General features: G+C 34.9%; 2 protein-coding genes across 10 annotated transcripts; one reads left to right on the top strand and one right to left on the bottom strand.

The window, feature by feature from the left end:
• Positions 1-61: 61 nt before the first annotated feature.
• On the bottom strand, positions 62-16615 carry Rtnl1 (reticulon). Of its 7 annotated transcripts, none has more exons than XM_012295245.2 (6): positions 15470-16615; positions 9862-9897; positions 4659-4866; positions 4367-4575; positions 4014-4119; positions 62-3497 (listed from the first exon to the last, which is right to left on the bottom strand). In XM_012295245.2, exons 1-6 carry the CDS (start codon positions 16197-16199, stop codon positions 3446-3448), a joined length of 1341 nt encoding a protein of 446 aa, XP_012150635.1. In that variant the 5' UTR covers positions 16200-16615; the 3' UTR covers positions 62-3445. The 7 variants fall into 7 exon arrangements, with proteins under 7 accessions (XP_012150635.1, XP_012150637.1, XP_012150636.1 ...); XM_012295247.2 differs by lacking the exon at positions 15470-16615 and adding an exon at positions 12700-13139; XM_012295246.2 differs by lacking the exon at positions 9862-9897.
• A 1267-nt stretch (positions 16616-17882) lies between these two features.
• On the top strand, positions 17883-24743 carry lace (serine palmitoyltransferase long chain base subunit). 3 transcript variants are annotated; one of them, XM_012295243.2, is made up of 10 exons: positions 17884-18151; positions 19928-20104; positions 21021-21175; positions 21727-21872; positions 21952-22170; positions 22230-22393; positions 22467-22628; positions 22728-22963; positions 23065-23194; positions 23297-24743. In XM_012295243.2, the coding sequence occupies exons 1-10, from the start codon at positions 18017-18019 to the stop codon at positions 23402-23404; spliced, it is 1632 nt and encodes a 543-aa protein (XP_012150633.1). In that variant the 5' UTR covers positions 17884-18016; the 3' UTR covers positions 23405-24743. The 3 variants fall into 3 exon arrangements, with proteins under 3 accessions (XP_012150634.1, XP_012150633.1, XP_003707580.1); XM_003707532.3 differs by having other exon boundaries at positions 17885-18151; positions 22728-22990; XM_012295244.2 differs by lacking the exon at positions 19928-20104 and having other exon boundaries at positions 17883-18151; positions 22728-22990.
• The last annotated feature ends 217 nt before the right edge of the window (positions 24744-24960 follow it).

The raw sequence follows: 24960 nt of genomic DNA, 5'->3' as shown, positions 1-24960 counted from the left end.
TAAGTTGACTCGATAAAGTATAGATTTTTAAATCGAATAGGACGACAATGAGAAAAGAGAATTTTACAATTAAGTGTTTTATTTCGTATAATTTATTTATAAATTAATCGTGCGGATGCAGATGCAATAATGAAAACGTCAATAAGCGATACGCGTATTACAATTCGCATTCTGAAAAAGATTTTTCTTCCATTTTTATCCAACTTCTCTGACGATTCTTGTCGTATCATAGTCGTCTCTTTCTGGACGCTACATTTTAAAGTAAAAAACGACATGGTACTCGATAAAATGTCGTTAAGATACAGCCATAAACTGTGCTGTTGCGAACAATTGCGTGAACGAATGAATTTAAAAACATTCAGTTTTCGAAATATTTGAAGTTATACAGAGTGTGTTCTAGAACATGTGGCACAATACGTATATTTCCAAATAAAAAAAGATGTTCGACGGATCGTAAAATTCTAAAGGATTCGTGTCTCTGTATTAAAAATTCAGAAACTGAAAGTTTCTAAATTCATTAGCTTTTTAATGTGTATATACGCATGTATATGTATGTTAAACGAATTAACGACATTAAACGGTTTTTAAATCTCTCACGGAATTTCAGTACCAACATCGATTTTACTTGAAACGATATTATTATAATAAAAACTCGCAATTCAGCCAACAACTTTCCATCATAATGATTTAACCATATAGTTACACTTAGTAATGTGATAGCGATAATTGTATTGATCGAAGAAAAAATTCTTCGAATACGCCGAAGAAAAAACAAACGGCGCTGTATCTTATTCTCACGTATTCATATACACACACATACACTCGTAGCCGTTTTCTTTCTTACTGTCTTTAAAGAGTTATGATCAATGAATAGAAATCGATTGATATGCGGATCCATCAATGAACGTAATTAGCGGTGTGATTTTCAAAAACTTTCTTTTACCGACTTATCCGCTAAAGTTTTATTAGTTCTGAAAAGAAAAAAGATTTTCTAGAAAACTTTGTAAAGGAAAAATCGATCGTTCGTAAAAAGAAAAAAAAAACAGATTAGAATATTCTTTGTTGTAATAAACAAGAGACGAAGCAAATTGTTCATTCAACAGATTATTTGTGAATTTTATTAATTGATCACTAGTCAAGCTTTAAAGCGATAAAAATTACTTTATTTTGGAAAAATAACTTTTAGATTCAATACAAATTAATTAATTCTTAATTAACCTCGAATATACGATATAATTAAAAATTTATTATTTGTAAATTTATGTGTAAACTTTATAGAAATCTTAGATGTATTAAAAATCAATTGATTTTTAATTAAATAGTACTACGTACACGCTAATGTTTAATGTTACTTTAAAAAATGATAATTCAAGAGTTGCAACACTTACAACATTTGCAACGTTGTTAACAATCGATAACAAAGTCTTTCAAATTCTAACACTTTCATGCCCTTTCTCGCACGCATACGTACATGCACATCCAGCACACTCTCCCTTTTCATACAAAATAAATATATTAAGGCAATCAATATGTTCCAATTGAAAATTGATTATTTTGTATATTCGATTACGATTATAAACAATTATCCTTCCTCCTGCGCAATTTTGTGAAACATCATTAGCAAAAAAGCGAGAAATTCCTTTATCCAAGCAACCGATAAAACATTATAATCTTCCAATTAAATCCTATTTGATACAATAAATTACGTGTCTTTTTTATAAAGAATAATTCTCTACAAAATATAATATAAAACAATGATATACATATATATATATATATTTTTTTTTAAATTGTAACGTTTTTTATATCATTTTTTAAACAGACGACAAATATAGCATACACATATGTATATTCGATGATACATAAAAAATATTAGTAACAGAATTCACATATTATTGTTATAAAGAAAATCTTTTATCTCTACATTTGAGAAAGAAAAAAATTTGTTCGTAGAATAGAAAATGGTTCTACGCCAATTTTTTAAAAAGTAGATATACTTAGCATATTGTTAAACTATAAAATAAAATTATAAAATCGATCCAAAATAATATATTGCATCAAGAAAATAGAATTTTCATATTATTTGTTGAACCCTCGTATGTTTTGCGATTGTGTACTGAAATCAAATCAATTTCGATTTTTCCTATAAATTAAAAATATATAAGCAATTACGAAAACGTATAAATGAAAAGTGAAAAACTTGAAAAAGAACACTTAATTCAATATACAGATAATAAGGAAATTAATTTTCCTAACATAACATTCGCTATCGTTATTTAATTTTAAAAGGGAAATCTCTGTCCATTACTGATTAAATCATAGATACTGTTTTACATATAAAATCAAAGATTTTGTTCGTTGAAAAAAGAATAATCAGTTTTATGCCGTGAAAATTACCTTTCGTTATCTCTCTGCCAAAGCAGCATCGCTAAAAGACATTGGAATTAAGAAACTTTTGAAAAATGAACGACGATCGATTTTAATGGAGCCGCATACCATTCGTCATTCGAAGAAGAATATCAGTATGGATTGTTGTGGGAGAGTGTGAGGAAAAATAACAAAAAAGGGGAAGAAAAACAGGAGGAAACCCCTAAGAAACACACGCATTGCACCATTCGTGATTTTGTAGCAGAGTACAATAAAGAACTCTGTCTTTTCTCGTGTCGCAACGAATTAACATAATCGCTACATGTTACTTCTTTTCGTTTATTTCCATCAACAGGGACATCGTGCAGTTCCAAAAAAGGAAAACTCGCGTTACGTCGTCGTCGGACAATGAAATCCAGCTGCCCACGACTAAACCATCAGAAGACCGTTGTTTGTATTTTTTCTTTTTTTTTACTAAACTTTACGTTCTTTTCGTTGTCCTTCCGACCATCTTTTAACATTTCTATTTCTGTTCATACTTATATCTTCTTTCTCACTCTTTCAGAAATTCTTTTTAAGGATTCTATTATTACCTTCAGTTTCTTATATATATTTTGAATACTTTCTCGTTACAATTCTTCGTAAGCCATGCTTTTCTATTGATGCTACTTTTATTAATTTTTTTTTTTCAATTCGTATTCGATAATTCCATAATTTAAAAAAATTTATTAGTTTAAACCTTAACACACTAACCAACTTTTGCTTGCAATCTTTATCTTTCGCAGTATGCTATTTTTTCCTATATTTTCGCTGTTATTAGTGATTTCTTTTTGTTACGATTTACTTTCCTCGATTGTTCGATATTTTTTCGTAAACATTCTCCCTCGCAGTTTTCCACTGAACTATACGTGTACGTATGTGTGTGTGTGTGTTCTTTCTTTGCTTTTTAAATAAATATCTCATCTCTTCAGTTTGTTTACAGCACTGTTCTTCATTTCATTCCTGCGTGGATTCTCCAGTTGCCCGACAAACTCGCTTAGATTTCTTTTGCCCCCGCGTGGTGGTATGTTTTCGTACTTTATTCTTCCTTTATTGGTTCTTTCTTACCAAGCGGTATTGCAGCTTTCACTCTGAAACAGTATTTAAGTAAGTGAATATTTGAAACGATAATTCTCCAATTTCAACAATAAATTATTTTGATCTGTATATTTTACAAAAGTATGCATCTGTCATTTAAATTGAAACAATTTTACAACGAACATATAAAACGCGAGACTTATATTATTTCAGTAGACTTTGCATCGTGATGAACACCTATGACCAACGCCATAATTGTCCATTCCATCGGGGGGAACATCAGTTGTACATACTCTATACGCATGCTTTAGTACGAGGGCACATTAATACTTTATGGAATAAATGAGCGAGCACAGAGAAGACACATGTTACTACCATAGTGGTATATTACAAAGCTCAATGCGTAGATTATACTTGAATAATAATATCTGTATATTAACAAAGGCGATAAATACTGTCGAAATATTAACAGGCGCATTTATTAAACATTCATAAATGCTACTGAATCAATCTATAAGAATTTTTTGTTCTTTTTTCTTTTAATCGAATTTCATATTAACTGTACTTACTTAGCGGTAAGCTCATTGATCTTGCCATGCACCAAGGCCAAATTTTGATCGATTTGTGCCTTATTTGTTTCGTAAACCTTCGGTAGTGTGAACAAGGCAATTACTCCTGTAACGAGATAAACAAAATCGATTCAGTCAACGATCTATTGTATATATAATATTACAAAGTTCTCTTAGACATCGCTAAGATTATCGTCAAAGCTGAATAAACACTGAAGAACTGTAGGTACTTTGGTATTGTTCAACGAGCACAATGAATTCATAATACATTTTGGTAAGAAGGCAAACATACGATCAAATCGTAAATTGAAATCCTCTTGACGATAAATACTGTTTGTAGTGATATTATTTACCGATTATGATCAAAGTCATGCCATTGAACCAAGATCCCACGTAAGTGAGGCACCAAAGAAGAACACCAAATTTCAAGGAATCGACAAAGTCCTCTACAAGGAAGAGCCTACGTAGTTCGCTGATAGCTGCATTTGCATGTGCAACGGCTACGACCGCGACTTCGTGCACCTTCTCCGCGGACAACGTCAAGTCAAGTTCCAGAATGTCTCTGAAATTAGAATATGTCTACGTTTTTAGTAATTCAAGTTTATTCGATGGGTGTTTCCTCGATTGAACTATGAGTATATTTACTTGAAAGGATGTCCGTCAGAGGTCTTCTGGAGAGCTTGTAGGACGGTCTTGTAGATCCTGAAGGCAATGGTGCCGGTGAGGACGAGAAGAGACAGATAAGCAAGAACGCTTATCAGACTGAAATAGGCCAGCGAGAGGAGCACGCCAAGTATACATCCAAAAACGGCTCCCGATTTCTTTGGATCGCGCCAGTAAATTAAAGCTGCCACTAAAACAGAAATAACAACGAATTATTTACTTTGTACACATCGATCGATGCATTCTTACTACGCAATTTGCCGTAGGTAGTAGCTGCGTGTTCGTGTATTGATCGATGAAAAGTCATTCACGATCATCGGTTCGGTATGCATATACAGGTTGGCCCTCTTAAAATTTATATAAAGTGAATTTTTTTCATGAACGACACTTAAGGTAGAAATGGAGTGTTGGGTGTAAAATCTTTGGATAAGTTAAGGATTAAGCATGCTTCTTGGACGATAAAAGCTTCGTAATACTTTTTCATGATTATTGAGACAAGTTCATAATCATATTACTTAACGATCGTGTTCGCATTAATTCCGGAACACTAGAGTTTTATCGAGTATTGTCATAGCCTGAAGAACGAAAACCCTAATCGCGCTAGAGAAACAGGTTTAACGCGAATACTTGAGTAGGACCACGTGTTCGAACCATATGTTACTCGGCCGAATCTTTCACCGAAAGATAAAAGAAAAGAAACCGGCATCAACTCACCGGGACTTTCATCGAGGAGATCTTCCAAGGGGGTTCTTAACTTATTGCTTCGTGTCATTCTTGCGAACTGACTACGCTAACCTGGAAAATGACAGCTCGAGAACGTACAACGAAAGTATCGGAAGAAACTGCCACATGTAGCTATCTCGTGATACTACGCTGATACGTGTACAGAAGATAATCCACGAAGTGGGAGAAGAAACAGGAACAGCTAACTGGTAGAAAGGGAACCGCGAAGCCGGTGGAACAACCGGGAACATAAATGACAAATTGAAAAGACTAAAAAAAGAACTGTGCACACCGTTTTATTTATCCGCTTGTAGTAAACGAAACACACGAATAATTCGGGTGAATTAACGGTATCGTAACTGCATCGATAATAAGTCACATTATAATAACAATTATTAATTGTTATACTTATAATATCTTCCTTTTTCTGAAGGGCATCGAAGCTAATCATTATCGATGATATTAATGTTCCTTTCATGATGCACGGTGTTAGTAGTCGATTTCTAACATGTTAATTAAGAGAGATATCCGAGTAATTGAAGATTTGACGGATAAGTGTCCGTGTAATCGAGACAATGCGAGGTAATTAAATATCAGAACGGTGATTAATGGACGGTGGCTGATGTATCAGCCGCGAGGTTATCCTAATAATAGAAAAGTTGGTAGATCCTCGAATTTTGTATTAGCTTCGGCTTTGTCTCTAATCCAAAAAGGACGCTCTATTAAATTGTTCCCAAGGCCTGTCGTGACTTTGCTATTCGAGCGATTCTGCCAAACGAATGTATGTCATTCTCTCTCGCGATTACTGATCGAACATCTTTCGTTAAAATTCGTTAGGTTCTTCTCGATGGAGACTCGTTTCACTCGTTTTAAATAAAAGTAAATTCGAGTCTGAACGTAGTCCGAATAATCTTGAAATGTTCGAGAGGTAGTATTTTAAAATGTTTGAATATAAAGAGAAATAAAAATCATTAACGAACACAAGATTTGGAAAATCCAAGATCATAAGAAACGGCCGTTCCTTTAAGAAACATCGTTCGAGTATCGCGTATCGAAAGAAGAAGATAGAGGGAATGCTGGGGTGCGGTTTGGCGGTGGAAAATCAATAAGTTGTCGTCCGGTGGTACGACGCCCGGCGTCGCAGTGTCGGCCGTTGCCTCGACGTCCCTTATTGTTCACAGAAATACACCTGCCAATGTATTCTATCCTCGTCGACGATTCACCCTCTGTTACTACAACCCCCTGCTACACTAAATTATACACTAGGGTTCGAATTTCAAATAATAGCTTTTTTTTCTCATAAGCTTACGTCACGTACATTTCCTTTATTATTCATAAATCAAGACTGGCAGCGTTTTTAGCGGCTTTTCGTTCACGGGTTGCCTATTCTCTACTAGCAAGCATATTAGTGAAAAAAGAAACGTATGTAACGTGACATAACGTTCATATGTCTCATAAAATTCTAGGAAAAAATTTTTTTAGGAAAAATATGAAAATCCAAAGAATCTTGATTTCTGAGAATCATCCGGGGAATTCATCTCGTTTGTATCGTCTATTAATACTTTCGCAGTTTCTCAATCGAATTCGTCAAGTGCTCTACTACCGTTCAAAAGAGAATTGCTGTTTCAGCTTCCAGTCGGGTCGTCGCATTGCGGTGTTATACAACGTTCCGGTTACCGCCAAGTACCACCAAGCATCTCTGATCATCGAATTTTTATTACGATTTATTTTTTTCTAGTTCACAGAACTCACGATCGATTGTTACGGACGGAAAGTTGGGCCATGTCCAAACTAAAAGTAAAATGTTCCCAAGCAAACAATACAAAGTGCCTCGGCTTTAATTCTGTCCCATCGACGACAAAATGAAGAATATTTTTTTTGTGCGACAGACAAGTCGTCGACCAGTTTCTATCTTTCTGACAACTTTCATTGAAATCAGTGACTCCAAGTTACGATTCTCTTGCAATACAATAAACTTCACAGCATGCTTTTCTCTCTTTTTTGAATCGATCAAAATTTTTCCATCATTAAGAAGGGTATCTCGATTCAAACTCGAGACAATCGAAACGATGAAGTTTTCCAAAAAAAATCCACTCCCACCCTGTTTGATTAGTCTGATGTAACGCGTCTGCGCGTTTTGCCACCTTTTACTGGCACCCTGTCAACGCCCGGCACTGTCGTTTCTCCGCTTCCGAATAACCCTTGCACATCTTCCTCGTCTACTCACGTTCTTCCTTCTTGATGGCCATGTTCCTTCCTCCTACTCTGGTTCCACTTTCGTTTCTTCCTCCCTCTTGGATTCGAGGGAAGATCGAAGAAGAACGTAAAAACGCGACAAGATCGAACAGAGATACGGCACTCGGGGTAGAGATTGACTGCGGACGAAGCACTCGGGGATAAGCGAGAGTTCTCTTTGAGGATAGCTTGGCAGAGGACCAAACTTGAACAGGCTGGATACTATATTTAACCGCCAACCAGCCGCCAATCGTCTCCGGCTTTTTTGGATTCTACCGCCAACGAATTTTGACTAGTTCGAATTGGAACCGTGCAATTTCGATCAATTTCGGAATAATTGACCAACGTACATATTGCGTACACTTTGCTTTTTCGATGGAATCGACGACTGCGTTCTACGGCCTTACTAATATGTACGATCATTTACACGAGTTAACATGACCACAAAAAGCGAAGCAAAATGTCGCAACTTGATTATTGATTACTTTTTTCGCGTCTACAAGCACTTGCTATGCGCACACTTTGTCACTCTAAGCGCTTATCAAGTGTTATTGCTTACGAAAAATGTGTGCCACACGCACTTTTTAGAGATCGATCAATTTTTCGCTTTCAAAAATCGTTAAACGTATAGATCTGACTCATTCCGGACAAGAACCTCGATTACGTACGTGTCTACTGTAATATGCGCCGCAAGTGTGTCTCGATATTATGAATGTACGGATTAAGAAGGATTGAGAAACAAGACAAATATACTAATTACTAAATCATACGATTGTTTATTCATGCGAATGGCATTGTCCATTATCGTTAGGAAGTCAACTGGACGTAGACGCGCGAAAGAGAGCTTATACATATAAATGTATAACTGAAGAAGCGGTTCCAAACTCGGTAGACAGCGTGGTTATGCAACGACTATATTACAATCGACACTGTGAATGATCGTATTACCAAGTCGGAACGCACAACTAATGCCAGAGGAGAATATAAAAATCGTTTGGTGAGTCATCGGATTCGATTCGATCAATTTTAGCCTGCCGGCTGATAAAAAAACGTTCTTTCGAATACAATTTACAGTTAGAAATTCATCGTTAACCGTTTCTTGAAGGCGTTGCATAGGATTAACTTTGATTACTTTGAATATAAATAGGGTGACAGTTTCGAGTCACTTCCAGTTCTCGTATGGAAAATTCTTTGGTATTGGAATACAAACGAAACTCACGGTTCATCTAAAACTGCTCAGAGACTATGTTGAATTAGGAAGAACAAAGCATCGAATGCGCTCAGAAATGAAGTCATTAGTGATATGTCGCGTTAAACGGATACATTGGTAGACCTTAAACCGGTATACGACGTCAAAGAAATCTCGTACGGTAATTTCCATCGTGGAACAGCGTCCTCGTAAGGCTTGTAACGCGTGGATTCGTCGTTTTCAAGATAAAATTAGCTTGAAAAACGTCGTCCGATACGTTTAACGTTCGACTCGAGAAAAGGATTAAGCTGCTGGCCATCGAAGAGCCCCTTGGCAACCGATTTTTAAAGCGGAATTATCAGAGAGAAAGCGATGACGAGTCAATACGTTGTAGTGAAATACGTACATATAACAACAGACACGTAATCTTTCATGGGAATTTGCTCAGCCGGTTCAAAGATCGTTCGAGAATCAAAAGAGTGACGCTGTGCAACTGTACATTAGCATCCAGAACGTATGTACATAATATTTCCATTTACTCTTTTTCAACACGAAAAAAGAACTTGTCTCAACAGCGTCGTAAACGACGAATATTTTATTTAACACGTTGACGATCTTCTACTTCGTGACAACTATGATTTGTCATTTCGCATGTTTTTTGTATGCAGATAGAATACGGTTAAATTACCTATTGTGCGCTGTTACAATAATGTAACAATCATTACACGGAAGATTATGTACTCGACTATTGCGATAAAATGGCAACGAGTATAACGAGTGGCCATCGATCGTCAAAGTGTTAATACAGATTCACTTGAATTATACACATATGTGTATAATGTTTTCCGATATAATCAGACATTTTTTTTAATTTTATATTTAGTGGATCATCCTGTATACGATGAATAGCGTACTGTGTGTCGTCTTAATTTACGCCAACGTTTATACAAGATAAAAATGATTATTTTATGCAAAACAAAAATAACACATATAAGCCTGAGAAGATAGATTACATCGACGTCGAGATTTTTCTCTTACCTTTTGGATTCAGTCTATCGGGGTTAAACCATGCGTCTGTAAACAACAGAATCGAAATATGTTAGTTTCTCATCGTCCGCAATTAAAGTTTACTTCTACTCTACGATGATTCGTGCCATGAATAAATGACGTAAGAGAAAAAAAAATGGTTTGCGGGTAACCGAATGGTAATTTGTCGACGTCGAATGACAATGACGATGATCTTTTCGTTTGTCAGTCAGAAACTTACATTGGATATAAAGTTATAAACATTATCATTGCAGCGTTACGAAATTAATCGTTAAAATAGTATATTACAGAAGTAACTAATAACTATTACGCTTGAAATATAAAAAAACATATGGATCAGCCAATACGTAATACCTAACCAAGACCAAACCGCAAAAAAAAGGTTCGGAAACCGCACACTGCGCTATAATTTTGATATTTGTTCGAGGAAAGTTTGCGCGTTCGCCGACTCTTTCGACGGTGGATCCGGTTTAGAATTATGTCCAAATAATTTCGATGATTTTACGAAACTAAGAAAAATAATATAAACTTGAAATGGTAATCGATTGGCAACAACCGGTGTAATTAGCACACACGCCGTAATGTATTATGCAATCGATGACCTCGAATTTCTATCTCTACATCGTCGTGTACGTTGAACAGACTATTTGTCTAAAAATCTGCAGAAGCGTCTTTTCTTCGTTAACTTCGATAAAAATACAATTCGGCACGAGTCGATTCATTATCGCTATACAGTCGGACCGACTTATCCTATTTTCCCTGAAATCTGCCGGTTCTTTCTAGTTTTTATGATCGCAGAAACACGAAAATTAATTCGATATCATCCGCGCTTATTCGAAATGAACATTTTGTAACTCGTATGCTGTTATCTAAACGATAATCGATGAAAAACATGCTCGAAAACATGGATTATATCTTATATCATGCATGTAGGAATAGCAGACGCGAACTGCTACTTTCTTACGTAACTTCTGCTAATTAATTATTATTGATATTTTGCTTCCAATCAATTGGATACTTGTTTTGCTAAATTATTTCGAGCTTGCGTGCGATTACGATAAAGAAGTTGCACGAGGGTGATCTTTGATCTGTACTTGATACAGCAGAAATTCAACTTGACGACATAAATTAATTGTCAAGCGTTAATCACCGTTTAAAAAAAAAATTATATTAGCTTCTCGATTATATTTATACTTGATAACTGAACATCTTATTCTGGACATTTGAAATGTCTGGTTCTTGAGTGATACATCATTTTTTGGTTAATACAGACAGATTATCCGAGTTACATTTGAAGACGTGACGATGCGATTTGTACAGAAGAATTCGATGATAATTTGAAGATAACCTATCTATTTCGATAAGCTCCCTATCCACGCGTATAATTCAAAGATCATATAGATTTAAGATTTAATTTGTTAACACATTTCGTTGAAAAGGAAAGAGGATGTTTGCTCTTCCTTTATAAAAAAAAATCACTGTTTTAATGTTCAGTATGCAATATATTTATAAAAACCGATAGTCGCCGATCAATAACCCACTTAGAAATCGCGTTTCTACTGCGCATGTCAGACAGTCGGTGCACCCAGGGATATAAAATTCTCTATTTCTCCTCTTCATTTTCCTTTTCCTATTTTCTATTTACCGTAAACGGTCCATTATCCCTACAGTATCGAAGGAGTACAGTTTTTTTAAATCCGTAGTAATATTAAATATGTTATCGATGTTTAACTACAAATATAAGAAAGGTACAAGTTCCAGTCACGGTGACGGAAAAATTTCAGAAATTTATTTCTTTTTTATCTGTTTGTTTTTTTAGAAATATTTCTTAATTAAGCATATTTTTAGCATAGATAAGTGGCAAGTAACTGACATATTAAGATAAAATACGAGATACTGGTACTGTTCTTCAACATATATAGAGAATTTTGAATTCGTAAAAATAGAAATGAATTCAATTAATGATTTCGTTTAACAGAAGTTATGTGACATAATGATATGGAGTGATTGAAGGCAGTGTCAGACATGTCTTGAAAGATTAAACCGTTAACATTTATTTAAAAATCAATTGATATCCAATATTCTTTATTTATGAAAAAACAATTTCAAATAAGTTATGACTGATATAATGATAATGATAACGTATTTCTTTAAAACCTGCCAAGGTGACACTAATCCGATTTTAAAAGTAACATTAATATACGTATTTGACAGAAAGTCTTATACTCTGAAATAGGAACCCGATATCCGAGTGTTATGACCCTGGAAATTTGCTGATATACTATAACTGTTCACAATGATCTTCGTTATAACTGACCAACGTTAAGATGTACGAGAATCTTTCTGATAGTTCTTTGAAACATTTGAAAATTTTTGCTTTTTAGATCAACGTCGTTTTATTATTTCTAAGAAAAAAAAATAGTAATAATAATACGAACGTTAATGTTAAGCTTTTTACTGCAATCTTATCTTTTTAGCGCGCAGTAATTCATGACACAAACGATATACGTTTTAAAATAAATGAAAGATTAATTTTTCTATTAAAATAAAAATTCTTTCGACTTGATCAAGCAACGTTTTAGTCGGTACAATGTCATAGCGAACCTATCAATGATACGTCGCGTTTATTTTCTATACATGCGAGCGTTTTAATAAAAGTAATATCGACTTTATTAATTGAACAAAGCGCTCCTTTCGTAAACGCCCCACTAATCGAGAAGTACAACTAGGCTCCCTACATGAAACCCGTGCATGACATGTCTTATGCTCCGAACACCATCGAGTATGTGCGTTACGTCGAACGAAGGAATAGTAAATAAATACACGTACACGGATCAAGAATATTCCAGAAGCAAGGACTGCCATTAGCTACACTGGAACATGGCTTCTTGCAAACCGCACCAGCGTCGTCTTTTTCTTTGGCAGGAAAATTCATAGGACACACCGGCTCCGTTTCCATCTTCACCTAACCTTGCGTCTCGATCGAGTCAAAGACGTATCGCATTCGAACACTACCTCGATAATCCGAACTAACAGCGCAATCGACGCACTTTTCGACACAAACTTCTTTCTTCCTAATTTCTTCACCTTTTCTTCTCTTGTCACTGACTTATTTGCATTCAAACGCTTCCTCGATCGTACGTTCGCCTGTCGATGTATACCAAAAAATTTTAAAACTGGCGTTAAAAAAAAGACTTCGTGTAATTTAAATTGCGAACCTCTTCAACAACACTCTTCCCCTCGAAGCTAGAACAGGACTGACGACTATTATCGACCCGTAGACAGTTCCAGATATCCCCACCACTTCCACGTTGTATAGGAAATGATAGGGCTTCTGACCAAGCGCAACTAGTTACTTTAAGCGAGAATAGATGGCGCATAGTACGGCGACAAAGTACAATGAGTTCCTGTAAAACCCGTTAGATGGCGCGAATAATAAATATCGCTACTGTCAACATGAGATTGAGAAACGAACTCTGTGCGAAATTTTGTCAATAAAATACTACGTATACTATATATAACATTTTACTATTTTAACATTTTTCAAAAATATTTCTCCACCCAAAGCTCTAATAATAAAGATGTTTTCTATTGAACGAGAGCTATGTGGAGCAAATAAACCAGGTCTTAGAGTTCACGAAGCCTGACGCTCTAAATGAAATGATATTATTAAAAACATTTAATTGGAAACGCGTAACTTTACTTTCTTTACTTCATGCACCACTTAGAAATTGCAGAGATCATTTCCAAGAAACAGTAAAAGCAAACGAAAGTAATATTTGTGTTTTATTTGTTATAGAATTTAATGATAACTCTATTATGATTACTTTATTTCGAATATGTAAAAGAATTTGAAAGAAACAATGTGACCTGTTGTGTGCGACGGTCGAAAATACGTGGTGAGTCAGAGGCGAAATTTTTCGTTCTGAAACAACGTATAAAAATATCTCACCGAAGAATGAAAATTATACTTCGAAAGCAGGGTACTGGGAAAAACATATTTCGGATAACGCTTTAGTTTCTTCGAACAATCAAAAGAGATTAACTCCTGGTGTATGTATCATGTGGTATATGTTCGCGATAAAAGTATACTTCATAATGAAAGTAGATCGAGCCAAATTCTAATGCATGATTCTATGGCGTAGTTATCCCATGGGCTGGATCTTCTCATTGGTTCAACCGAAGGACGTCATGAGGTAGCCCGTGGATCAATATAGAAAGAGGAAACGGGTGTTTTCGATTTACGGTGGAAACCATACGCAAAATGTGTATGTCCCCTACTTTATGGTGCAACATGATGTAACCTCACGCAATTCGCAATTCCATCGATCGAAGGTTTCTTGCGTCTTATTTCGTTTTTCCTCGAATAATCATTAGACAGCAACGTGAAAACGATCTACAAATTTCGATATAGTTGCTCTAAATTAAGAATGGAGGAAAAAACTGAAAATATGCCTACATAATATCCGCACAAGGATCAGTATCTCGCGCATTGTTACGCGATGACGCATAAGTTTACTCAGCCACACGTTTAGAAATCGGTAATTCGTAATTAAAGTACTGAATTATTTTAAAGAAATTTATAATATATATTAGTAATCGCTGACGTTCACAAATAATACGGTACCTCAAGGTACTAACATACGATGATACCCCCTTAATGAGACTAACTTAATATGAATCATAAATATGTACACAGAATTACGAACGCAAAATTCTTCTCTACCGTTATTCATCGTATAATCGCAAACAAATAACGGTATAACGATACTATTTTCTGTGAGAACAATGAGTTACACCGTATTATGATAACGGAACATTGATTTTAAATTATGTAATTGGACACAATTAAAATATAATACTCATTGCGGCTCGTATCTCGACATCCTTATATTTAACGCGAAACAAGCATTGACAACGTTATCGCAAAATATATGCAGTTATTATCGCGAATCACAATTTTAAAACATGTACATAATTTTGTCTGCGTAATCGAGCATGTATTTTATGGCTTAAAATGTACAAGTGTTTGTTCAGTCTTCCCAATGACAAAATATACATATAGAACAGAAACGATGTTTCGTGAAACATACGTATCTTTCGCGGATCAGATTCTTATTGAATTAGTAAGGGAATAAAAAATCATCTTAAAAAGGAGTGTGACGTGTCTGGAATAAATAATCGCATCGTTACGGCTCAGAAAAGCAATGACGTTGTAGCCAAGCGGAAGCGTGGCTCACTTCGTACAAAGATGCTAAATTACTTAATGCCTCGTAAGCATATACCGATCGTTTCTGCTTTCAAGACTTTGGAGGTTGATAATCGAAATGTTCGAATAAATATTTTTAATATGTATCGAAATAAACCGATATTACTAATTCGAATCGTAGCGGCATCGATCGAATTGAAGGAAAACTGCCGTACCGAGCATTCGCGTTATCTTCGACGACTCTTTAGTATTTTTTATTTTTAACTTATTCGTAGATTTTCTAACCTAATAGAAACCTTTAGATCTAATCATCGAGACGTGACGTCGCATCTTTAAAAATATGTATATCTATATATATGTATATATAAATAAATGTTTGCATGCACTCACCGATTCCCATGCTGCTAAAAATCTCTTTTGGCGCGATTTCTACTTCTTCTATTCTTTCTGTTTTTACGTCTTGTTTGACCGATCTGAAACTTTTCGCCGGTGATGCTTCTGGTTCTGATTCAAATTCAGATTCCTTGGTCTCTGGTACACCGATTCGTTCTTTTTTTCCTGTTTCAGCAAGCACATATTCACTCACACTTTTTTCTTTTTTCTGTTCCTTTGAAATAGGTTCTAAAATAGGTTGAGATTTTTCAACGGTGTTCCATACATCATCCGCTTTTTTCTCCAAAGACGAAACAACTGCCGGTCCCTGATCTACGATTTTATTATCCTTAACCTCTACGTTCTCTACGGTTTTCGGTTTTTCCTCTTCCTTTTTACTAATCGATTCAACGTTCATAACTTCTGATTGATCTTCTATTTTACCCGTCAACAAATCATGTTCTGGTTCCTTTGATCTAACCTCCAAGTTACTTTCTACGGTCGGTTTACCTTTTTCAGATTCTAACAGAAGTAGCGTTGATTTTCTTGGATCTTCTGGTTCGTTTAATGATTGATTAGGAGAAAAATTAATCATATCCTTTTCTACATTGAGTTCTTGATGTTCATGTACTTTTGTAGTTTGAGGTTCCAGATGACTTGATTGTCCATCCTGTACGTGTTCGAGATGCTCAAAATCGTCCATCGAATCGTGCTCCCTTCTGATTGGTTGTTCCTTTAACTCAGCCATCTTTGCTACACGCGAGGAGACAATTATCCTGTCATAGAATTCAAGTTTCCTTTTGGAACGCTTTTAATATTTTTCTTTTTCTCTTACAACTTCTAAATAAGAATATTACTTTAACTCGTTTTAAAGATGTTCGGACTGTCTAACGATAAAGACAGTCTTCGAAAGATTCTATTCGCAACGATAATGTTAACGTTCCACTTCGTTTTTATCACCTTTTTATTTGAAGTTTTATCAGTATGATTTTTGTTTAACTCGGTAGTTTAATAACTCTTTTGTTCAATACTTCTTATGAATTAAATCACAATATTTTATTTAAACTTTAACAATAAGTTACAGACGTTAAATAAGATAAACCGGTTTAACGTTCACTCTCTGACGGGCGAGCTCGATTCCAAAGCACGTCTGTGACAGAGTATCTCTACACAGGGTGTGCATAGGAGGGTTTCAGCCCCACCATCGCCGTCTGCGCCAGGGATGTACATATAAAGGGTGATTAATCACTTGAATAAATAGTTTTAGAAAGCATATCGCGTAAAGATTACATGTATATTTATTTATAACACCTATTTAAATAAGTTAGCATTTTTATAATTATAAATAAAAACATGAAAAATATATAATAATTTTTAATCGTAAAGTTGGAACATTTGAAAAATTAGTAAGTACATATTGAACTTTTCTATTTGCTGTTAGGGAAGAAAAATTTTACATGACAAAATTAAAAAGCATCGAAGCTCGAACTTGGTAATTCTCGTTCGTTCCTGAGACTAAACCAATAAAAATTGAGCTTGTTTCTCCCACTGCTTCCCTAGAAAGCTGGAGGGAGATACAGGAGTTAGGACAATGAGTCATATCAGAAAGTCTACATACATAGGTGTGAATAATGATTTCAGATGTGTCGTGATTAAGTATTACGTTAAGTACATATAGACTATATTAAAAAAGAGTTATTGAAACAATCGAACGATATGATTTATAAAAAACCTTTCTTTGTAAATTAAAAATTTACCAAATTGATCAATTATTATTTTCTCAACATTTTAGTTTGGCAAGTGACTCGTTTTATACTTAATATTTTCATTTTCCTGATTAACCAATACCGTTTAATCAAAAACATAAATATAAACAATCGATCTAAATGCGTATACATGTTTCATTTACCATCTATAAGTTGTTGCGGATTTTCGTACATACACACGCGAAAATATATATAGTTATGAACGCGCAAGCGCAGAACAAGTACCCTGTATTAAAATCGCGGTCATATAGCGGTGAATAACAAACTAAACAGTTTCAAGTACACATTCAACAAGTAAATAAACTTTGTTAGTAATTGAAATTTATATACCGGTATAAATACAATAAAGGCTTATTAGAATTTCAGTGCAACACACGAACAGAGGTTCTTTTTTCAGGAAACTATAAAATTGACAGAAATGAATAAAAGTACAAACTGATTTTTATTGTCTTTACCTTTAATGGGTACCTTCGTTCTTGAGAGTTATTAAAAGACGAATTAATTTCAATGTACGAGTTCATTAGTTTAATTATCACTGTTCGTAATTATCCACTAATCGTACGAGTGATCACGCTAATTCATTTTAATAGGCGCATGCGTAAACCCGGGTATCCCTGCGTTTCTCCGTAAATCGCGGTCACAAAATGCGCATGCGTCGCTAATATCACGACGCGTGGCCTGAGCGTCAGTCTTTGCTTGTCCTTCGTAGCGCGTTGACGCGTGTACTCTCTTTTTCCGCTTTCTCTCTCTTTCTCTCTTCGGTCCTACGACGTTTGGTGAAAGATTCGCCCTTCGCAAAATGGCGGCGCAGACTACCACCAGGAGAAGGTTGAATGAACACGAGGAGAAAATGAGCAGTAGAAACGGCTTAACCTCTCACGAAAACATCGTGACTAATGGCCATGCCGGTTTACAAAGCAATGGACGTGTACAGGTTAGATCGTCACTTGTCACGCGTATTAGTTTTGTTTAAAAGTTCTATTACTTGTGAAAGATTTAAATGCTGGAATCCATTGACAGTTACTACATTGTATCACAATTGACCTTTCTGTTTTTGGAATAAGCATGTTAATTACTCTTTGCTATCTATGTTTTAATATATAAGAAACCAACGCTATGTTTATAACAGTTGTAACAGATTTCTTTTTGAACATTAATGATTAAATTCGTAAAGAACATTGTAAAGATTGAAGAAAAAAATCGTTCGAAAAGAATTCAAGTGCAACGAATCACGTATTCGAATTAATTCTGTTCTTTATCAATTGACTTTTGATTCAAGAATTTACACTTGTCAGAGTTGGTCCGTTTATCGGTACTTTATAAATATAACCTTGTATTTTATTTAAGATCATATTATGATCAAAGTACATTTAAATGACAATTTCATTCTTTTCTGGTGTCATGTGAAAAGACATGTCAATTTGTTTCAACATTTGTTACATTTATGCAGTGACAAATGTTGTAACGGAACATGTCCGGAATAAATTCAAACGTTTCCTATTTTTACGATTGATACTTCACGTAATACTTTAACAATGCGATTGCCGATGAAATGCCGCAGTACTCGAAGGTTAGACATTTGAAAAGGAACAGCTTTAAACCCTAAACGTATCAACGTCTAATTTCAACGAAAGGAGTTAATACTTTCTCATGATGCTGATAAACATTTATGTTACCGTTCATTTACGAATCTTTTGTAAATTACGTCATGTATCAAGAATTACGAATATTGTCGTATTCAAAGAAGTATTACGAGTTAATACCCTCATTTGCTGTAAGATAACGTAGGCGAGATGTCAAAACGTTCAGTTGAACGTAGTGTCGATTTAGAAGAGCGAAGATACTTTTTTAATAAAATTTCTTTCAAGTCACGTGTCATTTAACTGGTACAAATTCCAATTGAGGTTAAATATGTTGAAAGAGGGAAATATCGTTATTTATAAAATATCGTATCTCGATTACCTATTTTTTCTTTTACGCTTAAAACACGAGTATTAAAGTTTCGATAAATTTGGGTTTCATTTCCGTTCGTAACGCGCTGAAAGATCGTACAGATACGGGGTTATCGATTTTGGCGTTTTTCTCGTTTTTACTTTTTTTTCAATGCGTTAGAGGCATTCCAGCTTGCGGTAAAAATGACCTAACTTTATCTACTATTTATTAGTGTTGGTTGCCCAGTTTATCTAATATTTGTTAATTGCTAATGATGAAATCCTAGTATTTTCCTTGTTTATAACCTTGATATGTAAACATTAAAGAATCACATTATCGTATACCTTTGCAAGAGATTACTTAATCTCTCGGTAAAGTCATCGTTAATAGCCGGTTATCAACGACTTATAATGTCTTATGATAGAAAATATTAGAAAACTTAATTCCTTCAAATCCACTATGTTTTTGGCTGTTAATCGAAACCAGTCTTGTACAGAATTGTATTGCACGAAGATGTACGATATTCGATGCGACGAATTCGAATAAAATTAAACCGATATAAATAAGAGCGAGTTTATTCTCTACTATGTACTGCCACTACTCTGAACAGGCCGTTTCCTCTCCCATTTATCGTATCAGTGATTTTTAATGATTTCCTTTGCTTTTATCGCTCATCCATTTTTTGCAAGCTTTAAAAAACAACGAATGACGAAAGACTCGTGCAAAGTATGGTTGACACGAAAATAAATGGAATTACATAAGAGCAACTTGTAATTAGTTCACAGAGAAAGAAAGAAAGACAGAGCCGGTTACATCGAGGTCGAAGGAGTCGTTCGAGAGGATACCGTTCATCACAGCAGCACTGACCCACCTCGGCTTCTATATTCTTATGTTCCTCGGTTTTATAAACCAATTATTTTTCACGCCGAAAGTCGCACAAGAATACAATAGAGAGGTAAGGAGATGGAAACGAATTACTTTGTACAAATAAAAAAAGGAATTATCTGAAGAAATATGGAGGCATTTTTAATCCTCTTTAAAATTTATTTATCCTTATAAAAAGATCAGATTCTTCTATTTAATCATGATTCGAAGAACGGTTAAATATTAATACCGATTTATTTTTACACCTGTAGCATTTGTATGTCCAGTGTATCGTTAGATTATATTTCTTAGAAAAGGAAATCGATAGAGGTAAGGCGCTAAGAATGTTTCAAGAGCAATCTATTCTATGACACTTTTAGAACAAGTTCAGTGACTCTCTTTATAGAAGAATATTCAAGATGCTCCAGGTTCTGGCTTTCACCTCGTTTGTTATATTCTTTGTTCTTTTTTAAATTGTGAACGACCTGCGTACACGCGATCGAAGTTCGACCTTAAATTATTGAAAGTATCGCACTTATGGTTTTCCGTAGTTCGATCGTTTGGCGAACAAACGAACAACGCAGTGTACTGACGGTTAAAATTATGACGGCTATTCGGAATGATTGCGCGCGAAAAACTAATTCCTTCTTTTCCCGCCATAACTTTGACGCGACATTTGCTCCTTCGGATAAAAGGAAATCTTGGAAGAGAAATTGAAACAAGTTGTGATCAAATAAAAATTTCGTTCAATTGTAGTAATTTTTCGTTATTGTAATCGATATGAATATCTTAGGTAACTCCTTTCTTAATGCCAATGAATCATTGACAAGGCGTAACTCAATATCTAATCTTTGTTAAAGATAAGAATATACGTATTCGCAATAGAGAAAATATGTAGTTCCGGTGAAAACGATATTATGTTGTCAAATGGTTATTAAAAATGTTGTATAGAAATACTATCTTGATTTGAATCGTTCGAAAACATATTAATCGAAACGTTGTTTCAGGGTTACGCGCCGCTTTACGAACATTTCGAAGAATTTTACCTCCGATATGTATATAGAAGGGTCAGAGATTGTTGGAATAGGCCAATATGCTCTGTTCCAGGTGCTACAGTTACGCTTAAGGATAGAGTGACGCACGATTATGGATGGACGTTTCAGTAAGTTGACGAATTAACGAAAAGAGTCACAGCAGTAATAAAACAGTACGAAACTTACGTTAGTATCGATCGAACAGCTATAATCACTGGTTTTGCAGGTGTTTTAATATCGCCGTACCATCGCTAAAGATTTAACGCGATTCTTCGCTTAATTCCTATCCAATATTTATCGCGATTCTCGAAAGTTTCACGTTCCGTCCTTACTTAATTATCTTCGAAAAATCTGTGAATAATTGATCTTTAGATTTTTACTTCCGCCTCGTATAATATCAATTAGCCATTGTAACATTTCTCTATGATTATCAGAGATAATTAATCCGTTGCTAGCGAAGGAACTGTACAGATTTGAAAATCGTAACGCTATCGGTGATACAGGAAGGCAGACATTTGTCTTGATTAAATGTAATGAAGAACTCGATGAGATTATACGGCCAGCGAACGCGAAATCAGGCTTATAACTTGAAAATCAAAGTTGTGCAACTTGTTCTAGCAGTAGTTTCAACACGAACCGTTGAAAATTCGCCTGTTTAATTTATATTGTTGATCTTCAGATTTACAGGAACGACCACGGAATGCATCAATTTGGGATCGTACAATTATCTAGGTTTCGCCGAATCAAACGGCAAATGTGCCGATCAAAGTATCGAGGTTCTAAAAAAGTTTGGTTGTAGCAGTTGTAGTTCTCGTCTCGAGCTTGGTAATTCATTCTCCTCGCATATCGCTATCGTCGGTTTCATGATGTTGTCGAATTTTGATCGTTGTTTTTTTATACGAAGGAAATATGCCAATCCACGATGAATTGGAACAGTTAACAGCAAGATTTCTGGGCGTGGAAGATGCGATTATTTTTGGAATGGGCTTCGCAACGAATGCTCTTAATCTACCTTCGTTCCTAACTAAAGGATGTTTGGTGCTTAGCGATGAAAAAAATCATGCTTCGTTGATACTCGGATTGAGATTGTCCGGTGCTACCGTTAGAGTGTTTCAGCACAATGGTAAATCAACTAACGAAGAACAATCGAACAAATTTTAACGTTGAATTATGTTGGCTTAGATGTAAAAGATTTAGAGAGTCGTCTGAAAAACGCTATAGTTTTTGGTCAACCTGGATCTGGAGAACCTTGGAAGAAAATATTAATTGTCGTAGAAGGTGTCTATTCCATGGAAGGTTCTATCGTTCATTTACCAGAGATTGTGGAACTCAAAAAAAAGTACAAAGTAAATAAAGTTGTTCCGGTATGAATCTATCGTTGATTTTTTTCTTATATTAAATTTTAATCGACCATCGTAGGCTTATCTTTATTTGGACGAGGCCCATAGCACCGGTGCTTTGGGCAAACATGGAAGAGGTGTTTGTGATTATTATGGAATTGATCCACGAGAAGTGGATATACTTATGGGAACTTTTACAAAAAGCTTCGGCTCTGCTGGTGGTTATATTGCTGGAACAAAAGTAAGTAATGATCCTGAATATCTTATACCGCGATAAACTGTATTTATAGTCCGTTATCGTTTTTCAAAAGTAACAATGACGATTGTTCCATGATTTCAGAAATTAATCAATCATTTAAGGATATACAGTCACGCGCATACTTATGCAGCGGCCATGTCACCACCGGTAGCTCAACAAATCATTGCTTCGATGAAGATTATTTGTGGTGAAGATGGTACGGACGAAGGCAAAAAAAGAACGAAGCAATTAGCGAGAAATACAAGGTACTTTAGGCGTAGACTCAATCAAATTGGAGTCATCATTTATGGAAATGAAGATTCACCCGTTGTACCTATGTTAGTTTATTTGTTTTCTAAAATTGGGTACGTATTAAAAATTGCAATTTCGGATTGCAAACTATATTGCAAATCAAAGTAATTATTATTCGATGTAACAGCGCGGTTGTACGAACCTTGACGACACACAACATAGCAGCAGTTGGTGTTGGATTTCCAGCAACTCCGTTAATGGAAGGTAGAATACGGTTTTGTCTTTCTGCCGCGCATACTAAACAACAGTTAGATTATGTAAGTAATCCAGTGCCCTCCCTCCCCCAAATATCGTTTATTTTCTTTGTATCGCAAAATCTGTTCGATCGAAAGTTTTACTTTTTTTTTCTATCGTTCTAGGTATTGTCGCGTATCGAAAGTCTCGCAGATTCTTTGGGATTAAGATATTCTCGTAAAATTAGCGATCCAACTCCTATAGAATACTATTCTGATGGGGAAACCGAATGACCTACTGCATAAGAAATAAACTGTCTAGGACATTTACCTTGCTCCAAAGAAGCGTTTTGTACTTCTATGGAGAGAGACACTGCCTTGGAAGAACTCTACACGCATTCTTTCATTTGCTTTTCCATTGATGCACACGTTACGCCGCTTAATTAAAGTACATCACAAATTATAAAGATATCGTCGATAAAATCGTCGAATATCTTGATCTAATATAAAATTAAATAGTAAGGATATTTTATTTTAGAAGGAAATGTTTCTTTCTCTTTATCGATACATACTAAAATGTTAAATGATTGATACGAATCGATAGTTCTTTCACGATTCTCTCCAACAGCATACAACGAATTATGAAATGTTAATGGGGAAGCCAAGAGTGCGTCAGAGTTCGGTTGCCCCCCATATTTTACGTGCACCAGGCTCGTAGAGGCATATGCACATATCGATGGCTGTGATATGCCAACTGATCCTAGATCCACAAGGTAGTTCTAACAAATAATTCACGAATAATTTTTCTTTCCTACGCCAATAGAGAAGCTAGAAGTTCGATATTTTTCTAAAAAATGGAAAAGGTCGAACCAACATTCTTTTCTTTTTGTGAATATTTGAAGCTTTTTGCCGCCATTCTGCATCGGCGCACTGCCTTAATTGCATTTATTTTATATTGAGCTTTTACATCGAATTTCAATCCTTTTGCTGTGACAAATGTCTTAGATAATAGCACGTCCTGTATGCGACAGTACAAAGCGTTGCAAAATTATCTACGTTTCGTAGTTAATACTTTTTCGTCTATACGCGCTAAAAAACTTACAGTTGCGATAAACAGTTCAAATAGGGTATTTGATACATTTAATATTCGTTTGAATTGCTTAAATCCTCGATAAAATGAACTTGTTTGGTCCGTTGAAATATGCGATTTGCAAACTCAGTGGCCACAGCGAAAGGTTTAATCTCGGAATGAACAAAAAATTCGATGTGCTTTTTCTCTCAAAATGATACGAACTCATATATAATAGTTTCAATTATGTGATAACGGTTTATGATAATTGATTTTTAAAAATTTTCGTCTGTAATTTTTTAGTCCACTTTATTTTTTAAGATTATTATTGTAAATAAAGATAATTATTCTAAATAGAACATAGAAGCGCGTGCACGTTTTTAGCAGAACAGTTTCGAGAATTTTTTAATTTTTGAACATAACTATATTACTGCGTATTTAAATTGTTAAAATGTTATAAAATCGATTGTTTTTTTAAAGTTAAAATTCGCAAATTTTAAAAAGGGCTGTAGAACTTATTTTAATATACCTCTACCAAATAAACTATTTATTCTTAAAGCATAACAGATTTACTGTTCTGACAAAGTAGCAAATTGCAGTAAAAGAAATTATATCCTTTTAATGTTTCTGAGGTCTCTATGTTTCTTGAAATCAAAAGTAACAAAACTTACGAATACATCCAATTTCCAGAAATTGAAGTAATTTTTTAATAAATACATGTTTATATCAAAGTTAAATTTAACGGTGAATCAAACCGTCATCTACCGTTAACTTATATCGA

This window comes from Megachile rotundata, chromosome 14 (assembly GCF_050947335.1).
Source record: "Megachile rotundata isolate GNS110a chromosome 14, iyMegRotu1, whole genome shotgun sequence".
Classification (NCBI taxonomy): domain Eukaryota; kingdom Metazoa; phylum Arthropoda; class Insecta; order Hymenoptera; family Megachilidae; genus Megachile; species Megachile rotundata.
The sequence above is the reverse complement of the archived record's forward strand: the minus strand, read 5'-3'. Positions and strand labels throughout refer to the sequence as shown.